The following is a 24,386-nucleotide window of genomic DNA, read 5'->3' as shown; positions in this document are numbered from 1 at the left end:
GAGTATAACGCAAATAAAAAGAAATGCCACCGCTTGCACTTCTCTGAAAGAGAAGATATGGCACAAAAGGCAGAAGCGTTCAATCAAATCATAGTGATGGTGCGGTGTTGATTTAACGCCTTAACAGAATGATCGCGTTGAGGAGCGTGGGTTGAAAATGCATCTCGGCAAATTAAAAATTTAATTGAAAATAAAACGTTTTTAATTAAAAAAATAAATTAATTCAATCATTTTTTTAATTGAATACATATTTTTTTTAATTGGTTGTTGAATTTTTTCTATTGAATCGAAAAATGTTTGAATAGCAATTTGTTGTTACGATATAACTGGAAGGAGATGTCCATTTGTCATGTCATTTATAGCAACCCCATGGCAGCCGATTTTACGAATCGGATTTCGAAAATAAGTTTAAATAATTTTAATCGGTTTTTAATTGGATCAATTAAATTAAATAATTAGTTGAAAATTTCAAAAAATGTCAATCATTTTTTTAATTGGATGAAAAAAAAATAATTTTTTTTTTTGAATTGAAATTGTTTTCAATTACTTTTTCATAAATGGTGATTGATAATATCATTTTTGTGATCGAAGCAGTTTCAATTAAAAAATTGATTGGAACTATTAATTTCGTGATGCATATAAAAAATTATTTTAAATTGCTCCACCCATTTCTGAGATCGGACGGTATCCCACAAATGGTCAAATAACAAAAAAAAAAAGTTATCATACTTTGGCCATGTCTCATTCTACACGATCTCTAACAATTTGAAGATAATCGGTTCAAGCGTTTATGAGTTTACGAAAAATAAGAATTTATGAAAATTTTGGCTTGTTTTGGATGTTTCGCAATTTCTATAAAACAAAATCATTTACTCGACACCCAAAAGACAAAAAAGCAATGTCAACGTCACTCACAAGCACCATGCGATCAAACACAAAATAACCAACCACCTTAAATGTCATGTCCTTGTTCGTTCATTCAAGTGGCGTTCGGTCAAAACATGGAAATATTCACTCAAAAATTAAGAAATGATGCTTTGTTGCATGAGTTTTTGTCGACCGTTGCAGATCTCTGGTCGCTGATCAATATTTCGGTGTGTTACAAACGGAAGACTGCGTGTGCAGAACAAGTTTGCAAATATCAGCACACACTGTCTGCTGATTTTAAATTAACAATGTTTAGCTTATGAAGAAACATGTTCAAATTTTTAAACTAAACGAAAGTTACAGTGTTTGCTTTATATTAATATACTTTTTTTTTTGGTTTTCGTTTAATAACATAAATATGATTTTTATTTAAAATCATTAAAAAATTGTTGAATTATAGAAAATTTTGTAAAGCTGTGTTTCGAAAACGATTAGAATTAATAGATAGGGTAGGTAATAGGTAAGTTTTTAAAATATTGTTGACAATTTGCGGCTAAACTGAATAGTTAACAATCTAAAAACGGTAGAAAAAAAGTGTTTGCGGTTTCAGCAACAAATTACTGCTATCCCCTTTTTCAGCAGACTTTTTGCTGCTTAGCAATCATTTGTTCTGTTTTTACTCACAAATTTCTTCGAGTGTATGAAGTATGGAGATAAGAATTGTTCGAAGAAGCTCCCTAAAGCCACAAACATTTTCATAAATATTTTCTCGACCCACAACTTAGCCACTGAAAACCTACTGAAAAGGGGAAAGCAGTATCTTTTTGCTACAGAATTCAATATTACAACTTATCGTTTTATTTCAATATGCTAATTTTAACAGTTTCAAAGGACAGAAGACAAAATATTTGTTCAACTCATATTTAACTCTAAAACTACTGAAAAATACACTTACATACATAGTATGTATATAAAGTGCTTAAATTCACTTTCAAAACCTTTAAATAGCCATTCTCGCGCTCCTTGATACTAATGGCTTAAATAATCATCATCACTTTAAGGTGATATTGTTTCACATCCATTTTGGAAATGATAGCTTTAATCATCACCTACTAACTTAGTTTCCAGTGCAAATTAAAAACTGAACTTGAAAAACCAAACATGTTGCTGAGTTCTCTTTCTTCTGTTGTGAGTCTTGGTTGCAATTATCTATAATTGAGTACGTTTTTTGCAAAACATGCAGTTAGATCAATTGCCCTCAGATTGGCTGGGGAGTAATCAAGAGCAATGTCTTTTAATCGCATGGCGTTAATATGCGGTGGGCGTTTCCATCATTGGATACGGCGCTGTTTCAACTAACTTTTCAGTATGACACACAATGTTTTGGCACCAGTGACGGAATGTTTAGCCGAGTTCACTCGATGCCAAACAGAGGCATTTGTCTTCCTTCATGTGAGCGAGCAAAATAAGCATTTCTTTCATAGCCGCCAATGGTTTACATCAGCGTCTCATTAAGTTCCACAGAACGAACGTCTATTCTCGTTGCTGTCGCCAATTACGGCCAAATGGTTATTATTACCACAAATTTGATTTGATTTCTTCAACAAATTGCACAACAGTCGTACAATGCAACGCCCGCGATGGATTCGTTTTTGAATTGACGCGTTCCCTCATCCCTGTCACCGCTCAAAAAGTGGCCATGATCATATATAGGCAATTGTTGTAAAGTGAATTGGCCATTTTCATCGCTTGCACCGATCGATCGATAAAGCCGCAGCCACAGCCACCAAAACGCAGACATTCATCAGCATGGTTAAGGCCAGAATGAACACATTTTGCGATGGAATACTTATCGAATGTCAGATTTGTGATTTGATGCTATATAGCATTTGGAATTCTAAACTATGAGCAGAATGGGAAATCTGTGCCCAAAAAGGTCCTATCCCAAGTCTGAAGTCTAACGGTTGAAATAACCCAACCGACTGAATGAAATTCAATAGAATTAGGCCAGAATTTGGAATGAATGCTGCATTTCCCGCCAAACACATGTCGTTCCATGGATGGAAAGCTTCTGGTGTAGCACCAAGCCACACGCGAGGTCATTATCATTTTACATCATTTTTCCATGATGCACTCACTCCGCCGAGTTGCTATGAACGATGGTGAGTGCCATACAAAAGTGTTCCAAAATCATCGGCAGACTATAAGCGCGTGCTTATAGTTGGCAGACTAAAATTTGCATATTATATGTTTTGCAACCCTAGTTCCATTTCAAAAAAAAAAAAAAAAAAACAAACAAAGCTAATTACTACAAGCCTCCTGCCCACACTGGGTTATGTACAATTTTCGCAAGCTTAACGATGGAAACGACCTTGCCGAACAATTCATCCCTTGTGAGCCTAGCGATTCCCGGAGCCATTTCCCATCTTTATTGTCTGCGGACAGGTTGACTTTTAAATCAAAAATTCTCTTCAAAAGCAAAAACAAAAAAATGCGTACAACAAAAATAAACAAGTCATGGAATACGTACAACAACTTCTTCATGTATCTTTTGCGAGCCACCAGAGTGTAGGACTCCTTCTGTCCATTGCCGATGTATTTCATTTTTATCCGTTTGTGTGTTTTGGCTCTCCTGCTGTTAAATCCACTGTGTGTTGGTAAGATATGTAGAAGGTTCCTTAGAACTATTTTCTTATGTCTAACGAAAAACCAAAATCAGGTACTCTTGTGTAAAAGGTCCCTTCTCTTGGGTTTATACCCTTTCACTCGTCTTTACACTGTCTGAGCGGTTCACTTTTTTGTTCTCAAGAAAATTCTCTATAACACTGTATGTTGGTACACTGATTGCACTGAGATATTACAATTAAGCCCGTCGTTTCATGGGTATAAAGCGACATTACTGCCCGTTTCGGATTTCACAAAAAAACGTCTATTCTATTTTCTTTGATTTCGCTATTTGTATTGGATGATTGGAGAGATGCAATGTGTGGCTATGCGATACTTTTGACAACGTAACACACAGAAATATATTCGTCAATTCTGTTCTCGGCTTAAAACGCGGTGATCGTACGAACGTACCTCTCGTTAGGGCAACAACTTCAACTCAATTGAATTAAGAATACAGCCAACAAATGGGTTTTGTTGTTACGTTGTCCAATACGTTCATCCCTTGTTACAATATTATGGTTCTCTGGCTCTCTGAGAGAGAGAGCCAGAGAGAGAGAGTGAAAGAGAGGGAGGTAGAGAAAGAGAAATTTGAAATAATAAAATTTCAAAACACAATGACTGCCGCTTTCCACAACACGGAGCGGCTGTAAATTTCTTTAGGCAAACACATAGGTAGAGTTACTATCTGTGCTTGTGGGCAATATAAAACTCCAAAATAAAAAGGTGGGCTCGACAATTTACAATTAAACTCTTATCGCCTTATTCACAAAACCTAATGAAGTCTTAAAATAGGTTTATTTGACAGTTCTATAAAGGAAATTTGTCAAATAAACCTATTTCAAATGTACGTTATGTTTTGTGAATAAGGCCGTGAGTCATTATTTAATAAAACAGGTAGAACAGAATAATCCAAATGCATTCCACAGGAGGTTATGTGGGGTCTTTGTCTCTGCTGTGAGGTAGATTAAGAAATTATAGATATATCATCGTGAAAATTGAGGGTCTATCAACGCAAGCCTCCTTATCTAGATGTGGTTAAACATCAGTGAAGATTGAAATATTGCAAAGTCAGAGTGAATTAGCTTCTGACAACAAGTGTGCCTTGCAAAGAATTATTCGGAGCACAACCTAGAAAATGAAGAAGATTATTATATGGAGCTTAAGACTTAAGCTTTAGGCGAGTGCCAAAATTCCTATAAAAATCATTTGAGGCGTATCGCGGTATATTACCATATCAATCAAAGAAAATATTTTTGACATGAAGCCAAAGGTGCTTCATACGGATTTCGAGCAGGGTATGAATAATTTATTCTTAAACTAAACTAGTTGGTTGTTGTTAGGTATTTATAAACAATGCGTAGTTATAAATAATTTGTTTACTGTGCAATCTTTCGTATCCATAATGCGAGTACACTTGAAGTGCACTAAACATAAATTGTTGTTCATTGTGAACTCAGAATATGGTATTTGTAGCTTTGAAAAAAGTTATATAGTAGTTAAAAAAAATAAATTCGTGCGGATTTTAAATCTCAGTTTAATAAACTATTTAAAGGGTGATTTTTTAGCTATTATCTTTTTGACAACACTGGTTTAAACAGCTCACGCACGTTTTGTGATGTGTTTCAATGTTAAACATTTTCAGTTTGGTCTATAATTTAACCATTAATCGTCTTACAAACGAACAACGCTTGAAAATTGTTGAATTTCACTATCAAAATGCGTGCTCTGTTAAGAAAATTCATCGCGCGCTTCTTCCATTTTATGGACGAAGCTCATTTTTTGCTCAATGTGTACGTAAGTAAGCAGAACTGTCGATTTTGGAGTGAAGATCAGCCAGAAGCATTGAAAGAGCATTGGTAGCTCTTCCAGAAAAAGTCACAGTTTGGTGTGGTTTATGGGCTGGTGGCATCATTGAATCGTATTTCTTCAAAGATGATGCGAATCGTAACGTAAATGTGAAGGGTTAGCTCTACCGTGAGATGACAAATCCAACTTCTTTTTTAGCCAAAATACAAGAGTTTGACTTGCATGACATGTGGTTTCAACAAGACGGTGCAACATGCCATACAGCACGCGTAACAATGGACTTATTGAGAGGCGAGTTCGGTGAACATTTTATTTCACATTTGGGACCGGCCAGTTGGCCGACTAAATCGTGCGATTTAACACCTTTAGACCATTTTTTGTGTGGCTACGTTAAAGCTCATGTCTATACAAACAAGCCCGCTTCAATTGACGCATTGAAAAGCAAAATTCAATAATTTATTCGTGAGATACCGGCCGAAATGTTTGAAAGAGTCACGGTCAATATTTGCATGAAATAATCTTCAAACATTAAACTATATGGACTGTGCTATCTATTCAAATAAAGATTTCATGCATTTTTCTGAATTTTATGTGTTTTTTTTTCACTTTCCCGTAGCTCTTAAAAAATAACACTTTATATAACTAACCTTCAACCAGATTAAATTATTTCTGATGGTTGTGCATGTAAAATAATTCATATATATTTTTAGCCTCCATTTTTGCCAAGCTAAATTGAAGAAATTACTCTGTTTTAGCAACAAAATGGCATAACAAGTGTTCCAAGTTTTCTCTCCAGAATGGCTAAGACCAAAATTCACATATGTATGTATTACCATGACTCTAAATATCTTTTTAGAAGATCTAGAGAATTATTCAACTGACGATGGAATTTATAACCAGGGAAAGCATTTCATGAATCCGCTGGTTTTGAAAGTGTTGTCTGCAAAGACAAAATGACAAAAGTGCTCCTATGCCAGCTTAGTTTGGAAGCAAATGCCAAATTTAAAGGACTTGCAACATATAACTCTCCCTTTTGCCGTTCAAAGGTTGAAGGCTCAATGAAGACTCTTTACTTAAATGGGAATTTTTATATATACACAGAAAAATAATAATCTATTTCGATCACGAAATTAATTGATCCAATTAATTTTTTAATTGAAACTGCTTCAATCACGAAAGTGATCAGTCAATATCAATCACATATTTTGAAAGGGTGAATAAAAAACCAGTTTCAATTAAAAAGCTGCATATTCAATTAAAATAATGATTTAAAGTTTTTTTAATTTCAAGCCGACATAAGTGCCGGATGTTGTTCTCTTTTTACACTCATTCCTTGTTTACGTTTTCTCCTATTTGTGAAATGTTTAATCTGAAAATTTTTACATATTTAATGTTCATGGGGCCTTTCCATTTTTTTTTTTCGGCAAGTGACTTAACTTTCTATTATTCAGCCATGCCAGGATTCGAATCCAGGCATTCAGCGTTATACATGATAACTTCTGCGTTTTGTAGATTTATGAATTACATGTATTGGGAATGTAACCCCAAAAGAAAAACATTTATCTAGAATATGTTATAAGTCGATTGATGTTGAGGAAGCCATTATGCCATTAATATGCCTATTTGGTTCAAAATTAGATTAGAAAATTTGTAAGACTTTGTGGGGAAGTTTTATCTCATAGGTTCACTCTTCTCATAAAGTAGGTTTTAGACCTTTTAGGATGAAATCTTGTGACTTTGGATATTTGTTCCGAGTAATTCTCATTAGTTTTTCCCACATTTTGTTGAACCATTCGACTCAAAAATATTCTTTTTTGACTCGTCGCTAGGTCCAACATTATGGTTAGGTCATGTTGTCAGAATGGAGAATGGATTTTAGAATAAGCGCAGAAGATCGGAGGCCACCGTAGCGCAGAGGTTAACATGTCCGCCTAAGACGCTGAACGCCTGGTTTCGAATCCATCAGAAAAAATTTTCAGCGGTGGTTTTCCCTCCTAATGTTGGCAAACTGACATTTGTGAGGTACTGTGCCATGTAAAACTTCTCTCCAAAGAGTTGTCGCACTGCGGCACGCCGTTCGGACTCGGCTATAAAAAGGAGGCCCCTTATCATTGGCCTTAAACTTGAATCGGACTGCACTCATTGATATGTGAGAAGTCTGCCCCTGTTTCTTAGTGGAATGTTCATGGGCAAAAAAATTTGCATTTGATGGAGGTGCTTGGAACGCTAGTCTACGTTCGGTTAATGGGAAAAATGTTTTGTCAAGTAGGCCCAAGATAAGTAAAGTAGGCCCAAGATCTTCTAATAAGGATGTCGACAGCCAACTCCAAATAATTCTTTGTGTCGCTTTTAAACAAGTACCTGTACAGAAGGCACAAACACCGGTCCTATAAGAATATTTTGAATAGTATGGGGATTTAATTTTTATACCCACCACCATAGGATGAAAGTATACTTAACTAGTCATTCCGTTTGTAACATCTCGAAATATTGATCTGCGACCCCATAAAGTATAGATATTCTGGATCGTCTTGGGATTTTGCGTCGATCTAGCCATGTCCGTCCGTCCGTCTGTCAAAATCAAGATAGCGGTCGAACGCGTAAAGTTAGCCGCTTGCAATTTTGCACAGATATTTCGTATTGATGTAGGTCATCAGGGATAGCAAATGGACTACATCGGTTCAGAATTGGATATAGCCCCCATATAAACCGATCCCCCGATTTGACTTCTTAAGCTCCTAGAAGCCTTAATTTTCATTCGATTTGGCTAAAATTTGAAAAAAAAGACTTGAGCTATAACTTCTAACATCCATTCCGAACCGCACTTGAGCCCTTAAGCCACAATTTTCATTCGGTCTTTAAACAGATGTAACCCTCACATAAACCGATCCCTGGTTTTGACTTCTTGAGACCCTAGAAACCTCAATTTCCATCAGATTTGGTAGAAATTAGACCCTATAACCTATCTTATGACTTACAACACTAGTGCCAAGCTTTATCCGAATCGGTCAATATGCTGATATAGGCCCCCTTAAGTACCGATATCTTAATATGACTTCTTGAGACCATTGAAGCCTCAATCAATTCCCGATTTGATTGCTATAAAATAATTTAAATGCACTGTGGCCAAAATGGAGCGTCCTTCTTCAGATAATAACAAATAATGTCTTTCTGATCTCGGCTTTACGACTAAAGTGTTACTGTTCATATAAGAAAGAGTCATATTTAGAAATTGAGCATTTTGAGCTGATCGACTGCATATCTTAACATACATGTTCTCATTTTAGTAAACAATTAAGTTCATTTGTGGAAATTTTTTAGCGGTATCCATGATGGTGGGTTTTTGAACGAGCCAAACCGTATCAAATTTGGATGTCTGTTATTTAGACCGATCTCCCGATTCAGGACCTTGAGCTTATCAAAAGCGTATTAGACCCCTTTACATCCGCGTAAAGAGGTATTAGACCCCTTCACATTACAATAATGCGAAATACAGTTCACATGATTCCATACTTTTACAGCCATACATTTTTTTCTGAAAGTGTATATATTTTTTCGAAACTCTCTAAACCAGCTACTTTTATTATTAGGGGAAGTGGATTGCAAATATGAATTTGATCTTCGATTCCTATTTTTAAAAACATTTCAATACTTTGCCACTGCCACTTAATAAAAATTCAATTTGATCCTGTGGATGAATGCGAAATGCCCACATTGCATTGCATTGTTTCATCGGATAATTGTGCATTTGCAATTATTTAAAAATATTGAGGTGTGTTTGCATATGCATTTGCATAATGCATTTAAATTTAATAGAAACATTTTATGCTTTTCATTTAGGGGAACAATAGCCGAGGCTCGGTGATGCCACTCACCAATCCTTTCATTGCAATGCATACTCGTGCACATCTGAACACTTGTCTCTGTGTGCACGTGTGTGTGTATGCTTGTTCGGGCCTATACACATACATACATACTGAGCGAATGCATACGTACTTAGTCCATTTGAAAAAGGAGTAGAAATGCAAACATGCAACAAAAAATGTATGGTTTCTGTACAGTGCGCACAGACATTGGCACACACTGACGCAATGGTTCAGGCACTGGGCGTTGGATGTGCTTTGGGCACAAGGGGAGCAGCAGCGAGCTAAAGGAGACTCAGAGTACGTTAACCTATTTGGAGTTTCCTTTTCCTATTGTGTGTCGTCACAACATGGTAATTTAATACAACACATTTGCAGCCACACTCACATTCTTACACTCGCATTCGTATTCTCATTCACTCTCACACCAGAACTCAGTCGTGCACATTTCCAGACACGATGTCGGCAACTACAGAACCTCATCATCAAATACGAAGAGATGCAAAAAAAGCTTTAGAAGCTCCTATCTGAGGTCGTGCTATGGGCCAAGCGAAGAAACAAGTGTATTGCAATACAATTTTTGGTTCAATCTGAATGGATCTGGAGTATGTTTATGTTCTCACCAGAACTTGGAGTGTTCTAATATGTATTAAGAGAAAAATCAATAAACCACAAGCTTTTAATAACCGGTTTTTTGCCCAAAACAACCGGTTTCCTAGATATCTTTTATGCAAATATCAATCTACTGTTATTGCTTGCGTGTTCCTTATATTACGAAAGGAGGGCGGACCCTCCCCCGTCCCAAAAGTACCACCCAAAATAAAAATTAGAGCGATCGGTTCATTATGAGACTTAAATAAAAGGTTTTTGAGAGCAGACTATGATTATGACATTAAAAATAAGGTCAAAGTAATGGGGGCCCACCCGCCTAATCCCTTCCCAATGGGAATATAAGCCGATCATGACAATAAGGGGTTCAAATGAAAGTTACTTGGGAGTAGATAACAAATATGAAATTAAATTTGTATCCAAGTCTATCCTATAACCGCCCCAAACAGGTTAACTGACCGATCATGACAATGTGTAGATTAAGTGATAAATATTTTTACGTACCCTCAGAGAAATTTGTTAGTAAAAACAGCAAGAATGTTTGCTGAAAATGGCACAGCAGTAATTTGTTGTTAAAGCAGCAAATTTGCTGTTTTCAAATACTGAAAAGTTAAAAAAATTTTAAAAATGTCATATATATTACAAAAGTTGTAATATTCCACCTTATCATTCAATTTTACTAGCATATCAGTCAACATTTTTTTAAATTTTCAAAATTTGCTTATTTTTGAATGAATTTAAATAACAGTAGTCAAAATTACCACTTTTATTATATTGGGTTGCCTAAAAAGTAATTGCGGATTTTTTAAAAGAAAGTAAATGCATTTTTAATAAAACTTAGAATGAACTTTAATCGAATATATAATTGTCATTTTGTTCGATAACCTTTTGCCATCTTCTTGGCAAATTTAGTATTCCACGCTCATAGAACTTCTGGCCTTTATCTGCAAAAAACTCAACCAAGTGCGATTTTATAGCCTCATCATTGCCGAAAGTTTTACCATTTAAGGAGTTCTGCAAAGATCGAAATAAATGGTAGTCTGATGGTGCAAGGTCAGGGCTATATGGTGGATGCATCAAAAGTTCCCAGCCAAGCTCACTCAGTTTTTGGCGAGTGACCAAAGATGTGTGCGATCTAGCGTTGTCCTGGTGGAATATGACACCTTTACGATTGACCAATTCTGGTCGCTTCTCCTTGATGGCTCTATTCAATTTGTCTGGTTGTTGACAGTAAACATCCGAATTATTCGTTTGGTTCTTTGGAAGCAGCTCAAAATATACCACACCCTTCCAATCCCACCAAACAGACAGCATAACCTTCTTTTGGTGGATATCAGCCTTTGAAGTGGTTTGAGCTGGTTCACCATGCTTGGACCATGATCGTTTTCGACTAACGTTGTTGTAAACAATCCACATTTCATCTCCAGTTATGATTCGTTTCAAAAACGGTTCGAATTCATTGCGTTTAAGGTGCATATCACAAGCGTTGAGCTGGTTCACCATGCTTGGACCATGATCGTTTTCGACGAACGTTGTTGTAAACAATCCATTTTTCATCTCCAGTTATGATTCGTTTCAAAAACGGTTCGAATTCATTGCGTTTAAGGTGCATATCACAACGTTGATTCGGTTTGTTAAATGAATTTCTTTCAATACATGTGGTACCCAAATATCAAGCTTTTTCACCAGTCCAAGACTTTTTATGTGATAATTAACGGTTGATTTTGGTATATTTAACTTCTCTCCTATCTCACGCTTAGTTACATGTCGATCCAATTCGATTAATGCTTTGATTTGGTCATCATCAACTTCATTTGGCCGACCTGAACGTGGCTCACCTTTAAGCGAAAAATCTCCAGAACGGAATTTGCGAAACCAATTTTGACACTGTCTTCTTTTTTAAAGCTTTATCACCATACACATCTCGTAACTTTTTAGCAACCTGCTCCGCGTTTTTTCCTTTACGGAAATAATAAAGTAAAATATGACGAAAATGCTCCTTTGTGGGCTCCATATTAAAATTGACGCCAAACAAACAAATGTAAACAAAATTTCGCGCACTTTTTTTCTAAAGCAAGCTAAAAGTAACAGCTAATAACTGACAGAAGAAAGAATGCAATTACAGAGTCACAAGCCGTTGAAAAAAATTTCCAATGCCGACTATATGAAAAATCTGCAATAATTATGCTTTTAAACAAAAAATTAACGCCTAAAAATGAAAATTTTTTTCAAGAATATATAGCAATCAATGCAATTGTTGTTTAGAAGTTCAACAAATTTGTATGGATTAATTCAAAAATTTACAATTTTTAGTTTAATATTAGCAGACAGTGTTTGCTGGTACTAGCTGCCTAATTGCTCTGGGTGTAGAGGGCGAACCTATCATTCAAATTTGAACACAAGCGCCTGGAAGAGGGAGAATCACAATCCCGATCTCACAAGTGGTACTGAGGAATTGTATGTGATACATAGTAAGTAAGAATCATATTTTAATTTTGTGATATCCGCGAGGCGGTCCCCTAACCACAATTTTCAAAAACGGCAGATCTCGGAGATGGTAGCATCGATTCAAGTTAAATTTTGTATGCCACCTTATGGTAACCCACAAACACAAAATTAGTATAAAACTATGGGGTGAAGTAACCCCAAAACCCATTCAAACGGACATGTTTACCGATCGGGACAATATGGGCATCAAATGAAACGTTTTTAAGAATAGAGTACGAACTTGATATAACAATTTGTTTACACCCAGAAAAATTAGTCAGCTGATATCAGCAAACACTGTCTGCTGATATTAACTTAAAAAATTTAAACTTTTGAATAGATCTATTCAAAATTGTTAAACTTCTAAACAATATTAAAACCTTTGCTATACATAAATAAAAATGGTCTATTTTAGGCGTAATTTTTTTTAAAGCTTAAATATAATGGTTGCAATTATTTTGTCTGCTGTTATTTAAATTCGATCAAAAATTAGCAAATTGTACAAAATTTTAAGTTATATGCTTGGAAAATTGGAAAACAAGAAGGAATATAAAATTTTTTGATATATATACGACGTCTTTTAGTTTTTTTTTAACTTTTTTTGAATTTGAAAACAGCAGAAAATGTTTGCTGTTTTAGCAGAAAATTACTGCTGTCCCCTTTTTAGCAGACTTTCTGCTATTTCAAATAAAAAATTGTTTTGCTTTTTTTTAATGCTATTATTTATATTTGCATTTCACAGTCGGTTATGGAGTCGAGCTAACGACCATCACAAATAGTGTTAGAAAAAAGATTTTAATTTGTGGAATATTACTGAAAGGAAATAACTGATCAACAGATCCTTGTACACGTAGACTGATACTCATTACGAAAGGTGGCGAGAAAGCTCTCGCCAACTTTATTGCTCTGCTAATGCCCACACTGTTGTGGTTATTGGCTTTGTAGCTCATTTCTATTTGTATCGATATTATATGAAAAATCACTCCTTAATTCTGCTTGTGCCAACATTTTTTTGGTCTACTCATGTATTCTTCATTTGTTTGGTTTGTCTGATATTTTGCCTTTAATCACAACAACATCAATCCATCTCTTGTCTTAAGTAAAATAGAACAACAAAAATGCAAAGGTATTTTAAGCAGAGAAATACCGCATAAGTGCTTCTTACCTACTTGATGCTTATGACGCACGTGTGCTGTTTACCATAACGATGACCCTTTTTACTACGTCATAAAACGCAACGCACATGCGCCTGTGCTCAAAACTCTTTAACAAAAAGGGTGTGCAATAAACAACAATAACAACAGCATAAAATCAGTGTGGGTGTGTGACCGGAACCTTTTTTTTTCTCATTTTCAATCTTCTCTTTCATTTTATTTTTTCTAAAAACGCTTCATAAATTAAGCAGCAGTCACTTTCGGCCAACAACGGACCTTTCAGCAGTAGAACTGCTGTTCTGAAATTGCACATCTGCTGTAATAGCTGCAAAATTAACTACTAACAGTCAGCAGATAGTGTTTGCTATTTGTGTAGAATAAAAAAGTTATATAAAAATATGGTTCAATTAACGGGGAGTCGCCCCACCCCAAAATTATGCCCCAAATGGACATGTGTACCAAACGGGACAATGTGGGAAATGATGAAAGTTTTTTGAGAGTTATTTATGAATGTAAATAATTTGCAAATTTGAACCATGTCAGAAGTGAGCCGCAAATACGTTTGAGTGCAGCGAAGCCCACCGGGTCAGCAAGTAGCAAAATAGGTTCAGTTTTGAAGCAATAACATCCAATAACATTACCACTCAAGGTAATGAAGTTATGTTTGGCTATGAACATTAAGCCTAAGGGTCTAGAGAAGTGTTATCGTGGCTATGCATGAGCTCATTTTCCCTTTATTGGTATAACCTTACTTACTTTACTGTAATTGGCTATGACAGATCATTTATTCCACTAACCGAACGCAGAATAGCGTTCCAAGCGCTTTATCTCAAAACTGATGTCATTCGTTTCGGTTACGTTCCAAGCGCTTTATCTCAAACTGATGTCATTCGTTTCGGTTACGGCGGTGCCGAAGCAGATAAAGTTACTAACTATCTCCCACCTTGTGGTTCCCAACTTTCTCCATTTTCTTCATTTGCTCGGTTATTGGTGTACAAAATTTGGGATTTGAACAAGGAAACGATTTGGTTAACTTACCTCGTACAATTTTTCTTTCTTTTTTTGCTTTGCACTTTACACAAGTTGGAACGTCAGGGCGATTGCAAGCATTTGCACCATCAAGACACTTTGCAAAGAGGGGCAAGCAGAATACAAAAACGAAAACAGCAGAATAAATGATGAAAATGAGTTGGAAAAAGCTAAGTTTTTGAATTGTATTTGCTTGCATAGTCTCTTAGGGAATCATGTCGAAAACGAATCTGGCTAGGGGAAAGGAGCCCTGTACAAATGGAGCTGGAACATTGGCAGACTAAAGCTACACAAACGCTGAAGAGGTAGCCGTCTACAACACTGTACGAGCTCTCGCAAAGTTGGAGGTCTGATAATGAGCCTCAGGAAGGCGGATTCAAAAAACTCCAAGGCGGCACATTTCGATTGCGAAATGTTCCAGTCACCAGTCATTCATTCAAGTTTGTCATTTAGCGAATGTTAGATGCGATAGAGTATTTGGACAACAACTGCTCAAAATCCTCTCCAATTTTTTCTCGACTCTCATTAGAATAATTTCCTGCTATTGGGAATGTTGGCTTTGGATTTCAAATTCATCAAATTATTTAATGATGCCATAAAAACTGTTGACTTCTTTTGCAGAGAAATGCGACACCACTGCGATTGCCTTGGCTGATTGGAATTAGAGGCTGATGGAGGCCTCGTCATTCCTCCACAATTGTTAAGCACCTTATGCCTTTCGGGGTGCAGGCAAATGCGCTTTTATGGCAGTCAACAGCAAGAAGTGAACGAACGAGCGAATGGACGAAATGCTAGAATGAATAACTCTGCATAAATTATAATGTGAATTCAAAAAACAAAAAACATCTCATTGACGCCTGCCCGTTTCTAGAGCGTATTTTGCATTTGTTTGAATTTGAACGAGATTATTAAAAACACATAATTAACCTTTTTTCCTGGAAAAAGTCTCCTATGTCATTCTCATTAAAAAAAACGAGATTTTAAAAAGGGAAAATCAGATAAGTGTGTCTACGTGCGCCAGTCCATAGGCTGGCATAGTAGGCAGACAGACGAACGGTCGATCCTTTTTCACACTTAGGCTCGTGCGACACTTTGCAACGCCGTCCCAAGACAACAACAACAATGAAAGGCAGTGTTACATCGAGTTTAAAAATGTATTGCACAAAGAAACAAGAAGGTTATTCCTTTTCTCGCTTTTGTCTCAGACAGGTTACACTGACACTTTTCTTAAACCTAAAATGCCTTCACCTTTGATAGGAGACATGACGAAAAGTAATAGAGGCAAATAAAGGATAAACCCAGCAATGTCTTAACATCAATGCCAAACAAGGAATTGATGTTTAAATTTCATAACATTTCCTCTCCGACCCTTTGACTAGAAAAGAGAGATTTTTTGAATTATTTTTGTTTATCACAATTTATGTTAGAAAAATAAAGTTATTGTTAATTTCTCTCTCTCTCTCTCTCTTTCTGGTTTGAAGAAATTTATATTGAAAATTTATTATTTCTATTTATGTTAGGTTAGGTTTAAGTGACAGTCTGAAATCAGACTTACTAAGACGTTATCGTCCATTGTGCTACCAGAATGGTCAATTTCAAAAACCAATCCATTTCATTCTCTCATATCAATAAGTTGGCTTATATAACCTTCCTAAGACGTGCTGTAGAGCGACAACTCATTGAAGATATGTTTAACTAGGCAGAAATATGGTCAGCTCTAGTGAGGGGCTACCGCCGCTGAAAAATTTCTTGACATTCTTGCCAGGTTATCAGTGCCAAATCATTGGCCTGGATTGAAATGCCGGCGAGAATGTCAGAACAATTTTTCAGAGCTGGCTATCCATAGTATCCATCGATGCAAAAGCCTGTCTGTGAAGTGTATCATGCCATTCGGACCCGCCATAAAAAATTTTTGCAATTTTTATTTATAGGAGCTCGAGAAAATATGACTGCCATACCCAATCGATAGATTGCACAGTTTGCTGTATTCTATACCACTACTTGGTACAGAGTGTTATAACTTTGTTCATTCATTCGCAACGCCAATAAGGAGAATATATAGACCGATTATGAAGTACATCGATCGATTTAGAACGACTACCTGGTCCTGGTCCAGCCTGTCCGTTTATACGTTCGTGTATTCCGCTGATCAAGATACTGGTCAATTTTGTAGTCCGTTTGTTGCTTACGAGAAAAGTCTCCCACTATTCCCTAGTAAGACATTCCTGGTAAAACTAGCTATTTGCAAATATAATATTGGGTTGCCCAAAAAGTAATTGCGGATTTTTCATATAGTCGGCGTTGACAAATTTTTTTACAGCTTGTGACTCTGTAATTGCATTCTTTCTTCTGTCAGTTATCAACTGTTACTTTTAGCTTGCTTTAGAAAAAAAGTGTAAAAAAAGTATATTTGAATAAGGTTCATTCTAAGTTTTATTAAAAATGCATTTACTTTCTTTAAAAAAATCCGCAATTACTTTTTGGGCAACCCAATATTTTGAAGTGTAACAAATGAAATGACGTAGTTATTGTAGTATAGCCCCCATCTTTAAAAAAGAGGGACTCTATTTTTCTGCCATTGAACATAAAGACACTTGCAGCAATAGCCCACACAATATCGAACTATTTTTTCTTGGATGTTAAAAAACCACCCTTTATGGCTAATAGCTTATCGTTGATGGGAATGGTAGATTCTAAAAAAGTGTCAAATTAAAAACACATTCGACAACAATTCACACAATGTCTTACACCTCAACCAGTTACATATTTTGCCATCGTTGCCACAGCTGTTAAACACCTGATACAGAGAAAGGACATTCACGCATGTTTCGAAAAAGGGATACCTAACACTTGATGAAAGGCAAAAATCGATTAGGCCAAAATTGATTGGTCGCTGGCAGGCATTTAGGACCATAGGCCTGTTCAAAGATGAACCCTGCTAATGACTAAGACATATGCCAGTATTCTACAAGGCCATTTGCGCTTATGCCTAGCTCCTTTGCTCCCCATCAATGCTGATACATGTGTTAAATGACTCTATGGATCATTAATTATTCCTTATGAAGTATTTGAGTAGAAGAAAATGGATACAAGGAAACGCTGAAGAAAAAACAAACAAAGTATTCTGAATAGTTTTGGTTAGAGCTAATCCTGCCAATTAGTTATGCCATCGTAATTTCTTTAGTATTAAAATTCCTTATTATGTGTTGGGATAAAAAGAGATTCAACAGCGAATGCTCCTTCCGCTGGCAAACGCAAACAATGGGATTAGAAACATTGTGCAAATATGAAACGTGCATTTTGAACGTTTCCATGATGCATGCATCTACTAGTAAGTTGGCGATAGGAAATGCCAGATTTATCGTTTCAAAGGTGTTGGGAGACACTTGATTTTAGGTCTGTAGAGTAAGCACAGCCAATACTCTCTTTTGCTATTTATTTGAATTTAACTGCTGGTTTTCATAAAACAGCTGTTCGATGCTGCAAATTTTTGCGGGGAAAAACACTCCTCCAGTTGAAATTTGTAAGCTCTCAATTACCAAACTCTCAAAATTTTGATCACTCTCACGCTCTCTTCTGCCGCCTAATAAAGTACGCGAACCTTCCACCAACAACGCGTGCAAATGTGCACAAATTTATTAGTGTTCACACATTGTGTCATAAATTCCATAGGCCCATCCTTTTTGTGCTTAGAACAGAACATAATAAGAGATCGCCTGGTGTTGGTCATTTGTGGCAATGCCATTGGAAATGTTGCAAAAACCAGAAATGAGAATGTATTTGTGCAATTTGTAATCGGAATTGAAGCAACCACAAGTTTCGATAAGAATTGTTAGCTGAAGAGCCAAAAGGCACTATTTGGTTTTATTACTTATCAGCAAATATTTGTTTTGTATTTCAAATCATATTCGAAAGAAAGAGGTTGCCATGGTTCACAGCGACAAAATATCAGAAGTTCTCACGATTAAAGTCTCTGAGCCGTCAGGGCAATATTTTTTTCTGCGAATGAATGCTGGAGGTTGTGAAGGCTTTGGAAAAATTCCATCGTATTTCTCCCATAAAAGTCCCTTATAACATATGATGAAGTTCATCTGGTTTGACCAAATGTTACACTTAACAAAATTAAATGCATTAAAGAAATTAAATTAGGCCGATATACTCGTAGGTCGACTGTATTTCTATGTCTTTAAAGTACTTGCCTAAAAAACGAGTCCAAGGGAAGATATAAATAGAAATACAATTGGGTATTGCAAAGACCGAAATTATTATTCAGCCAAGTAGTTATTCGTGGGCTTTGGGCAACAGGAACCCAAATAATAACTCTAGTGTTTCAGGAGGCTAAACAATCTTTTCAAATCAACTTTGTCTAGGAATGAACCCTTAATACTTCGCACTTTTCAATAAACGATGTAACGAGGTAAAAAGTTCCTAACTTTCTGCTGCAAAAAAAGAATAGAAAGGTTAGGACAAACTATGCCACAACTAGAGAGGTTGCGGTTGTGAAAAGGCTCTTAGCAATGTTGAAGACCACATATTAAAGTTAATAGAAGATGCGGCAATGTGGAATCAAAAAGAAGCATTTGTATGAACGTTAAACCAAACAGTTTTATGCAATGGAACACCCAGAAAAATTAGTCTGCTGATATTAGGAAACGTTGTCTGCTGATAGTAACTTAAACACTCGTACAAAATTGTTTTTTTTTTTTCAATCAATCAACGCGCAGGGAATGTCCCTTATATATGCAGTGCATTGCGTTGGAGAGGATAGTTAAGGATAGGAGAGGGAAAGAGTGATTAGTGTTATTGACATTTGCTTTGAATTTTTGGGTGTAGTAAGTGGCGGGAAAGACATCAGCCGGAAGTCGATTCCACATTCCAAAAAAAGAATTCTCTTCGTAGTGCATAGTACGATGAGCTGGTCAATCGATTACAGACCGGTGCGCGCTTCAAGAAAATCTTGTATTTCTGACAAACAACCTCAAGTCAGGAATCAGAACACTGATTTCCGAAGAACACACACCGTGGAAGAATCGATAGAACAGCGCTACACAACCCACATTTCGACGATGTTCAAGGGAAGCAAAAGAGTTGGATACCCCACCATCTCCAAACATCACCAACGCAAGCCTTTGCACACGGTCAAGCAGCTCCAAGGATGATTTTGGAGCTCCGGTCCATTTATGCGAGTAATATTCCATATTCGGCCTGATGTACGTAGTGTAGATATTAAGAAAATCAGAGGGAGTGAAATATTTCTTACACCGCTTAAGGGTAATCTGTTTCTATCACAAATAGAAAAACACAATTTTGTACGGATCTTCTATTACAAATAGAAAAACAAAACAACCCTCTTTTTTACGAGGTGGAGTAATTTTCTTTCTTGCTGCGCTACATATGAAAATGCTCTAATAAGAGCATAGTTTCAGCCTAGATGACATACCTTTTCTTAGACAACTCCTACTGACGAGTTTGGGTGGTTCCAAACGAAATCGTGATCTAAATAGGAAACCAGTCAAATGCTATTACAAAACAACAAAAAAAAAAAAACATTTTCTGTCTAACTCTAACAAATAGGGTTTTTGTTTTTCTATTTGTAATAGAAAGAGAAAGAGATTACCTTATGGTCTGCAGACGGACAATATCCAATTGCATGAATTATTTCAAGACCGAATAAATTTAGCGTAAAACGTGCGAATTCTCGAAATATTTATAAAAATGTTAAGCTTTTTTTAACTTTTTACAATTTGAAAGTAGAGGAAAATGTTTGCTGTTTCAACAAACATCATTGCTGTCCCATTTTCAGCAGACTTTCTGCTGTTGCAGCAAACATATTTGCTGTTTTTATTAACAAATTTCCCTCAGTGAACACTTTTATGATTCATACATAAGGAGGGACATGGTTGCATCTAATTAAAATGTCAAGGCGAGATTAGTTACCAGTTAGTTAATTAGTTAGGGACACAAACGTATTAAAATATTTCCATCGTTGCTATAAGGTATGGGTTCTGATTTTAAAGGTCAGTTATTGGATAAGGATATATGCTCCAAAATTCTTTTGGTCTTTAGACCAGTTATGAGAGTGTTTTTTTATAACGTCGTGGTTGTGGAAAAGTCTCATACCCTCCGTTGGTGATATTTATTGAATTCCTCCTCTCCACATTCACTATTCAAACCAATTGCGGAGAGGCCAAAAATTGTTGTTTATCTGAGGAAATATTTTCAAATTATTGGTTAAGTTTTGCAGAAGTCAGCGAGCGAATGGTGTTGAAAACCACAAAACAAATGTTTTACTTTTGGCTTGTTGGCCATTGTAAGCGTGTGGTTGTGGTTGTGGTTGTGCTATTCAGTTGCCCCATGCTCTCCCCCATGTTAACTCGGCCATAGCGTCGAGTTAACATTATCCAGCGGATTCGCAATCACAGCGAAGCAATCGCTGTCAGCCACATCAGCTGTAAACTGTAGCAGCAGCACCGCCATAGCACTGCAACATCAGAGTTAATAACCGCCGGCCAAAATTGGGCTTTGGGTTATTTCCTTTACAAAAAAACCATTCAGCAGCCAAATACAAGCCCCACAGATTAATTAGCCATTTCCCTTTGTCAAGTTATTAACAAATCAAACAAAATCAGATCTGTGTCTACTAAGACTCTGTCTCTAATGAATCCATTTTTACACTCCGGCACAAAGTCGTCTTTTGTTTTTGAAAAAGCGACAAAATTAGCAAAGATCTTGTCTCGATGTTTACTTCGCGGCCACTCAATGTCTTTCTTTGGTGCTTTGTCTTTGCGGAATTATCATAACAATATTCCAACAATAACCGACAGAGAGAACGTATGCGGAACGAACCAATAGATGTCGCATATTGTCCGCTCTGACCCAATTTGGCCGTCTATGCCGCCCATGTTGGCCTATTTGTGCATTGTTTAGAGTGGGCAGTTGGGCGAGGGAATTTTGGGTACATTCACCCAGACAATGCTCAACTGGGAGTCGCTTTGATTCCATCATTACCCATGGTAGTGGCATGGCTTTTGTTTCCGATTTGTCAATTGGGCGAACCTTTTTTTGCTGGAGGGAAAAAGGCCTACTGTTTGAATAAGGTCGAATTTTTTCACAACCAAATTATTTGCAGTTTGCCTGATGGTTAATACTGGAAAACACACATGCATTGGCAGTCAAAGATGTAACTTCAAAATAATAAACAATTTAGCACTTGGATTTATCAAAATTGGACTTATTGAAGAAAATTTAACCAATTACACTCAGCGGGAAAGTTCAGGAGCAAAAACTGTTTCCAAAATGTCCTATTTTGGAGACACAAGACATACCAGAGGCCTTCCCTACTTCTTGCTATTTAACAAGAGGTGTCCAAAAATATAAGGCCTTCCCTTCTCATATACAAAAGTATGGCTTATAAAAGATCCTATGCAGAAGAGTGATTTAAACGTGTAGGACAAAAAAAAAACAATAATGCTTTCGCAATTTGATTTGTGGAAGACAATTTAATTTAAAATTTTTCTCTTTCGACTGGAATCTCCGAAAATCTATTTTTGGAATAGGTTAGGCTAGGTTAGGTTGAAAAGAGGGTGCAGATATTAATCCACCCTATGCCACTATGGCATGTGCGCTCTAAAAACTTTAAAGTAACCTCTAAAAAGAAAATTTTAAGTTAGGAATTCCGTGCTACTTACAAAATCCTTAATTGTTTCCAATACCACTCCCCTAAGTTGGTTCATGTCTGGTATTGTGTCTCCACCTAAGTGCCGGTATCTGTTAGACGCGAAAGCCAATGACAAAGGAAATGCTGCAACTTCTCATCATCTTTAGAATAGAAGAATTTTTTTTTTTTACTTTTACATTTTCGAAAACTTAATTTGCCTTCGCCGGCATTTAATCCACTGACCCTCTGTTTGCTAAGTCGATATGCTATCTACTGGGCTATAGCACACCGAACTATAATTTCGCCGAAAGCCAAATATGTGATTGAAATCGACTTGCTTTTTGTTTGTATTTTCTTTTTTTTATTTGTGGAAATACATTTTTGGAATGTATTTCCACAAATGCAAAACTTCTTTTGGGGAGAAGTTTTTACATGGCTTCTATACATAGTATAGTACCTCACATGCACAGAAAAAAAATATTAAAAAATATGCCGTGTGGGAACGGGAAGAGATATGTCTTTGAGATTTGGAATGGTTAGAGCTGAGGTGTTAGCGAGATCGTGTGCAATTTTAAGGCCCTAGGTTGTCCGGGCGCCTTTTGGAAAATGTAAAAGGTAAAATTTTGATATTTTAATATTTTTGTATTTGGATCTTTGGTTCAGTAGATAAAAAGTTATATCCTACAGAAGGTAAGATAAAACCATATTGGCCAACTTTGACACCCTGTATTAAAGATATGGAGCCTCATTAAAGCCAATGTTCTCCTTTAGAAATGTCTACACTCAGAGAAATCAGTCTGCTGATAATAGCAAACAATGTCTGCTGAAATTAAATTAAAAATGTTTACCTTTGAAATTAAACGACAAATCGTTCGATTAATTGTTCCAAATGTTAGGCATACTGCTTAAAAAATTACGCTGTATGCCCCTAAAATTGGAAGATGAGATATATACATCATAAAATTTTTGATGCATTTATCCTATTTTTAGTCTATATTAAAATCTTTACCATATAAAAACATCAGCAAATGTTTCCTAGCTTAGCAAAAATTACTGCTATTCCATTTTCAGCAGACTTTGCTGTTTTTATTAATAAATTTCTCTGAGTGTAGAATACTTTTAATTTTGAAATCTATCGATCAACAGTTGTGGACTTATTTCACTGTTTTTTTTACAGTTTTTACCACTGTTCGTCGTGGATTGTAATGATACATTTTAATACATACTTTGTAAGGTTGACACATGAGTTTTACTCCAAACTGTTTTTACATTGGATCTAACGACGTACGGTAGAAACGACTAAAGCTACCAGTCCCCTGAAGGTCGTTAGAAATTATCGCAGTGATCATTGAACTAAAATGTCATCAGTGCTTAATGTATGCTTGGAGAAAAATACCCTAAGGTTCGTATGGTGAGTGAGTTATGATTGTTTGCATTGCTTTTGTTGTTTAGCGGTGGTTACCTTGCGGACGATTGTTTTAAACAGTTGAGATGGAAGTTGCCTCCCAAAGCAGCCAAAACAAAATGCCTTCAACTCTGTTTTTCACTTCTTCATAAGTAACGTAAAAAATTAAGAGAATAATTATAAAGTGAAATGCGACCGACCGTCTGCCGACGATCGTCGCAGCAAAGCAAATAGAGATGGATACCGGCAATTTTAAGCCGTTGAGATTGTTAACCTTCCGACGGTAAGTGAGACCACAAATTACCACACAGAAATTGGCCCTAATGATTGCACAAAAGTGGACATCATTAATCTCCATCCATCCATCCATCCATCTATCCCACTGTCACTAATGAAAACTGTTTACGAGTTCACGATGGGATACGATAGCCATAGCATGGCCGGAAGCCCACTGAGAGTACTTAAAGTGCGATTTTACAGCGCGACAAAGAAACTAATGGGCGACCCACTCTTCTGTACGAAAGAGCATTCTCTTCATACTCCGTTCGCATGCAGGCAAGGTGATACTATGTGGACCATTTTAAACTTCCGCACAACATTCCCTTTCTAAATTTGAGGAAAACAAAAAGTAACCAAAAAAAAGAAAAATAAAAATATATAAGTGTCCATAAATTACACCAGCGCAACTTATTCTGCCACAAGCAATTATGAGACGAAGGCACGAAATGTCAACAAGAAATGGGAAAATACCACAGCCACCGGGCTCAAGCAGAATAGTATTCCAATCGTGATTGAAGAGCTGCCCATCTCTAAATCTCTCATTCGACGATTTGTGGCGATTG

At 36.4% G+C, this 24,386-nt stretch overlaps 1 protein-coding gene across 5 annotated transcripts in view; it reads right to left on the bottom strand.

Annotated features, from left to right (window-relative positions):
- The window catches only part of LOC106083842 (rap1 GTPase-activating protein 1), a 125,881-nt gene that overhangs the window by 66,305 nt on the left and 35,190 nt on the right, over nucleotides 1–24,386 (bottom strand). Inside the window, exon 1 of one of the 5 annotated variants that reach the window (XM_059364194.1) lies at nucleotides 3,398–3,625. The exons of the other annotated variants lie outside the window; for them this stretch is intronic. Coding sequence (XP_059220177.1) covers nucleotides 3,398–3,471 — 74 coding nt within the window. The 5' untranslated portion in view covers nucleotides 3,472–3,625. Of the gene's footprint in view, nucleotides 1–3,397; nucleotides 3,626–24,386 lie in introns of those variants that run through there. 5 annotated transcript variants of the gene reach the window in all.

The sequence above is a fragment of the Stomoxys calcitrans genome, chromosome 3 (genome assembly GCF_963082655.1).
Source record: "Stomoxys calcitrans chromosome 3, idStoCalc2.1, whole genome shotgun sequence".
NCBI classification, from domain to species: Eukaryota; Metazoa; Arthropoda; class Insecta; order Diptera; family Muscidae; genus Stomoxys; species Stomoxys calcitrans.
The sequence above is the reverse complement of the archived record's forward strand: the minus strand, read 5'-3'. Positions and strand labels throughout refer to the sequence as shown.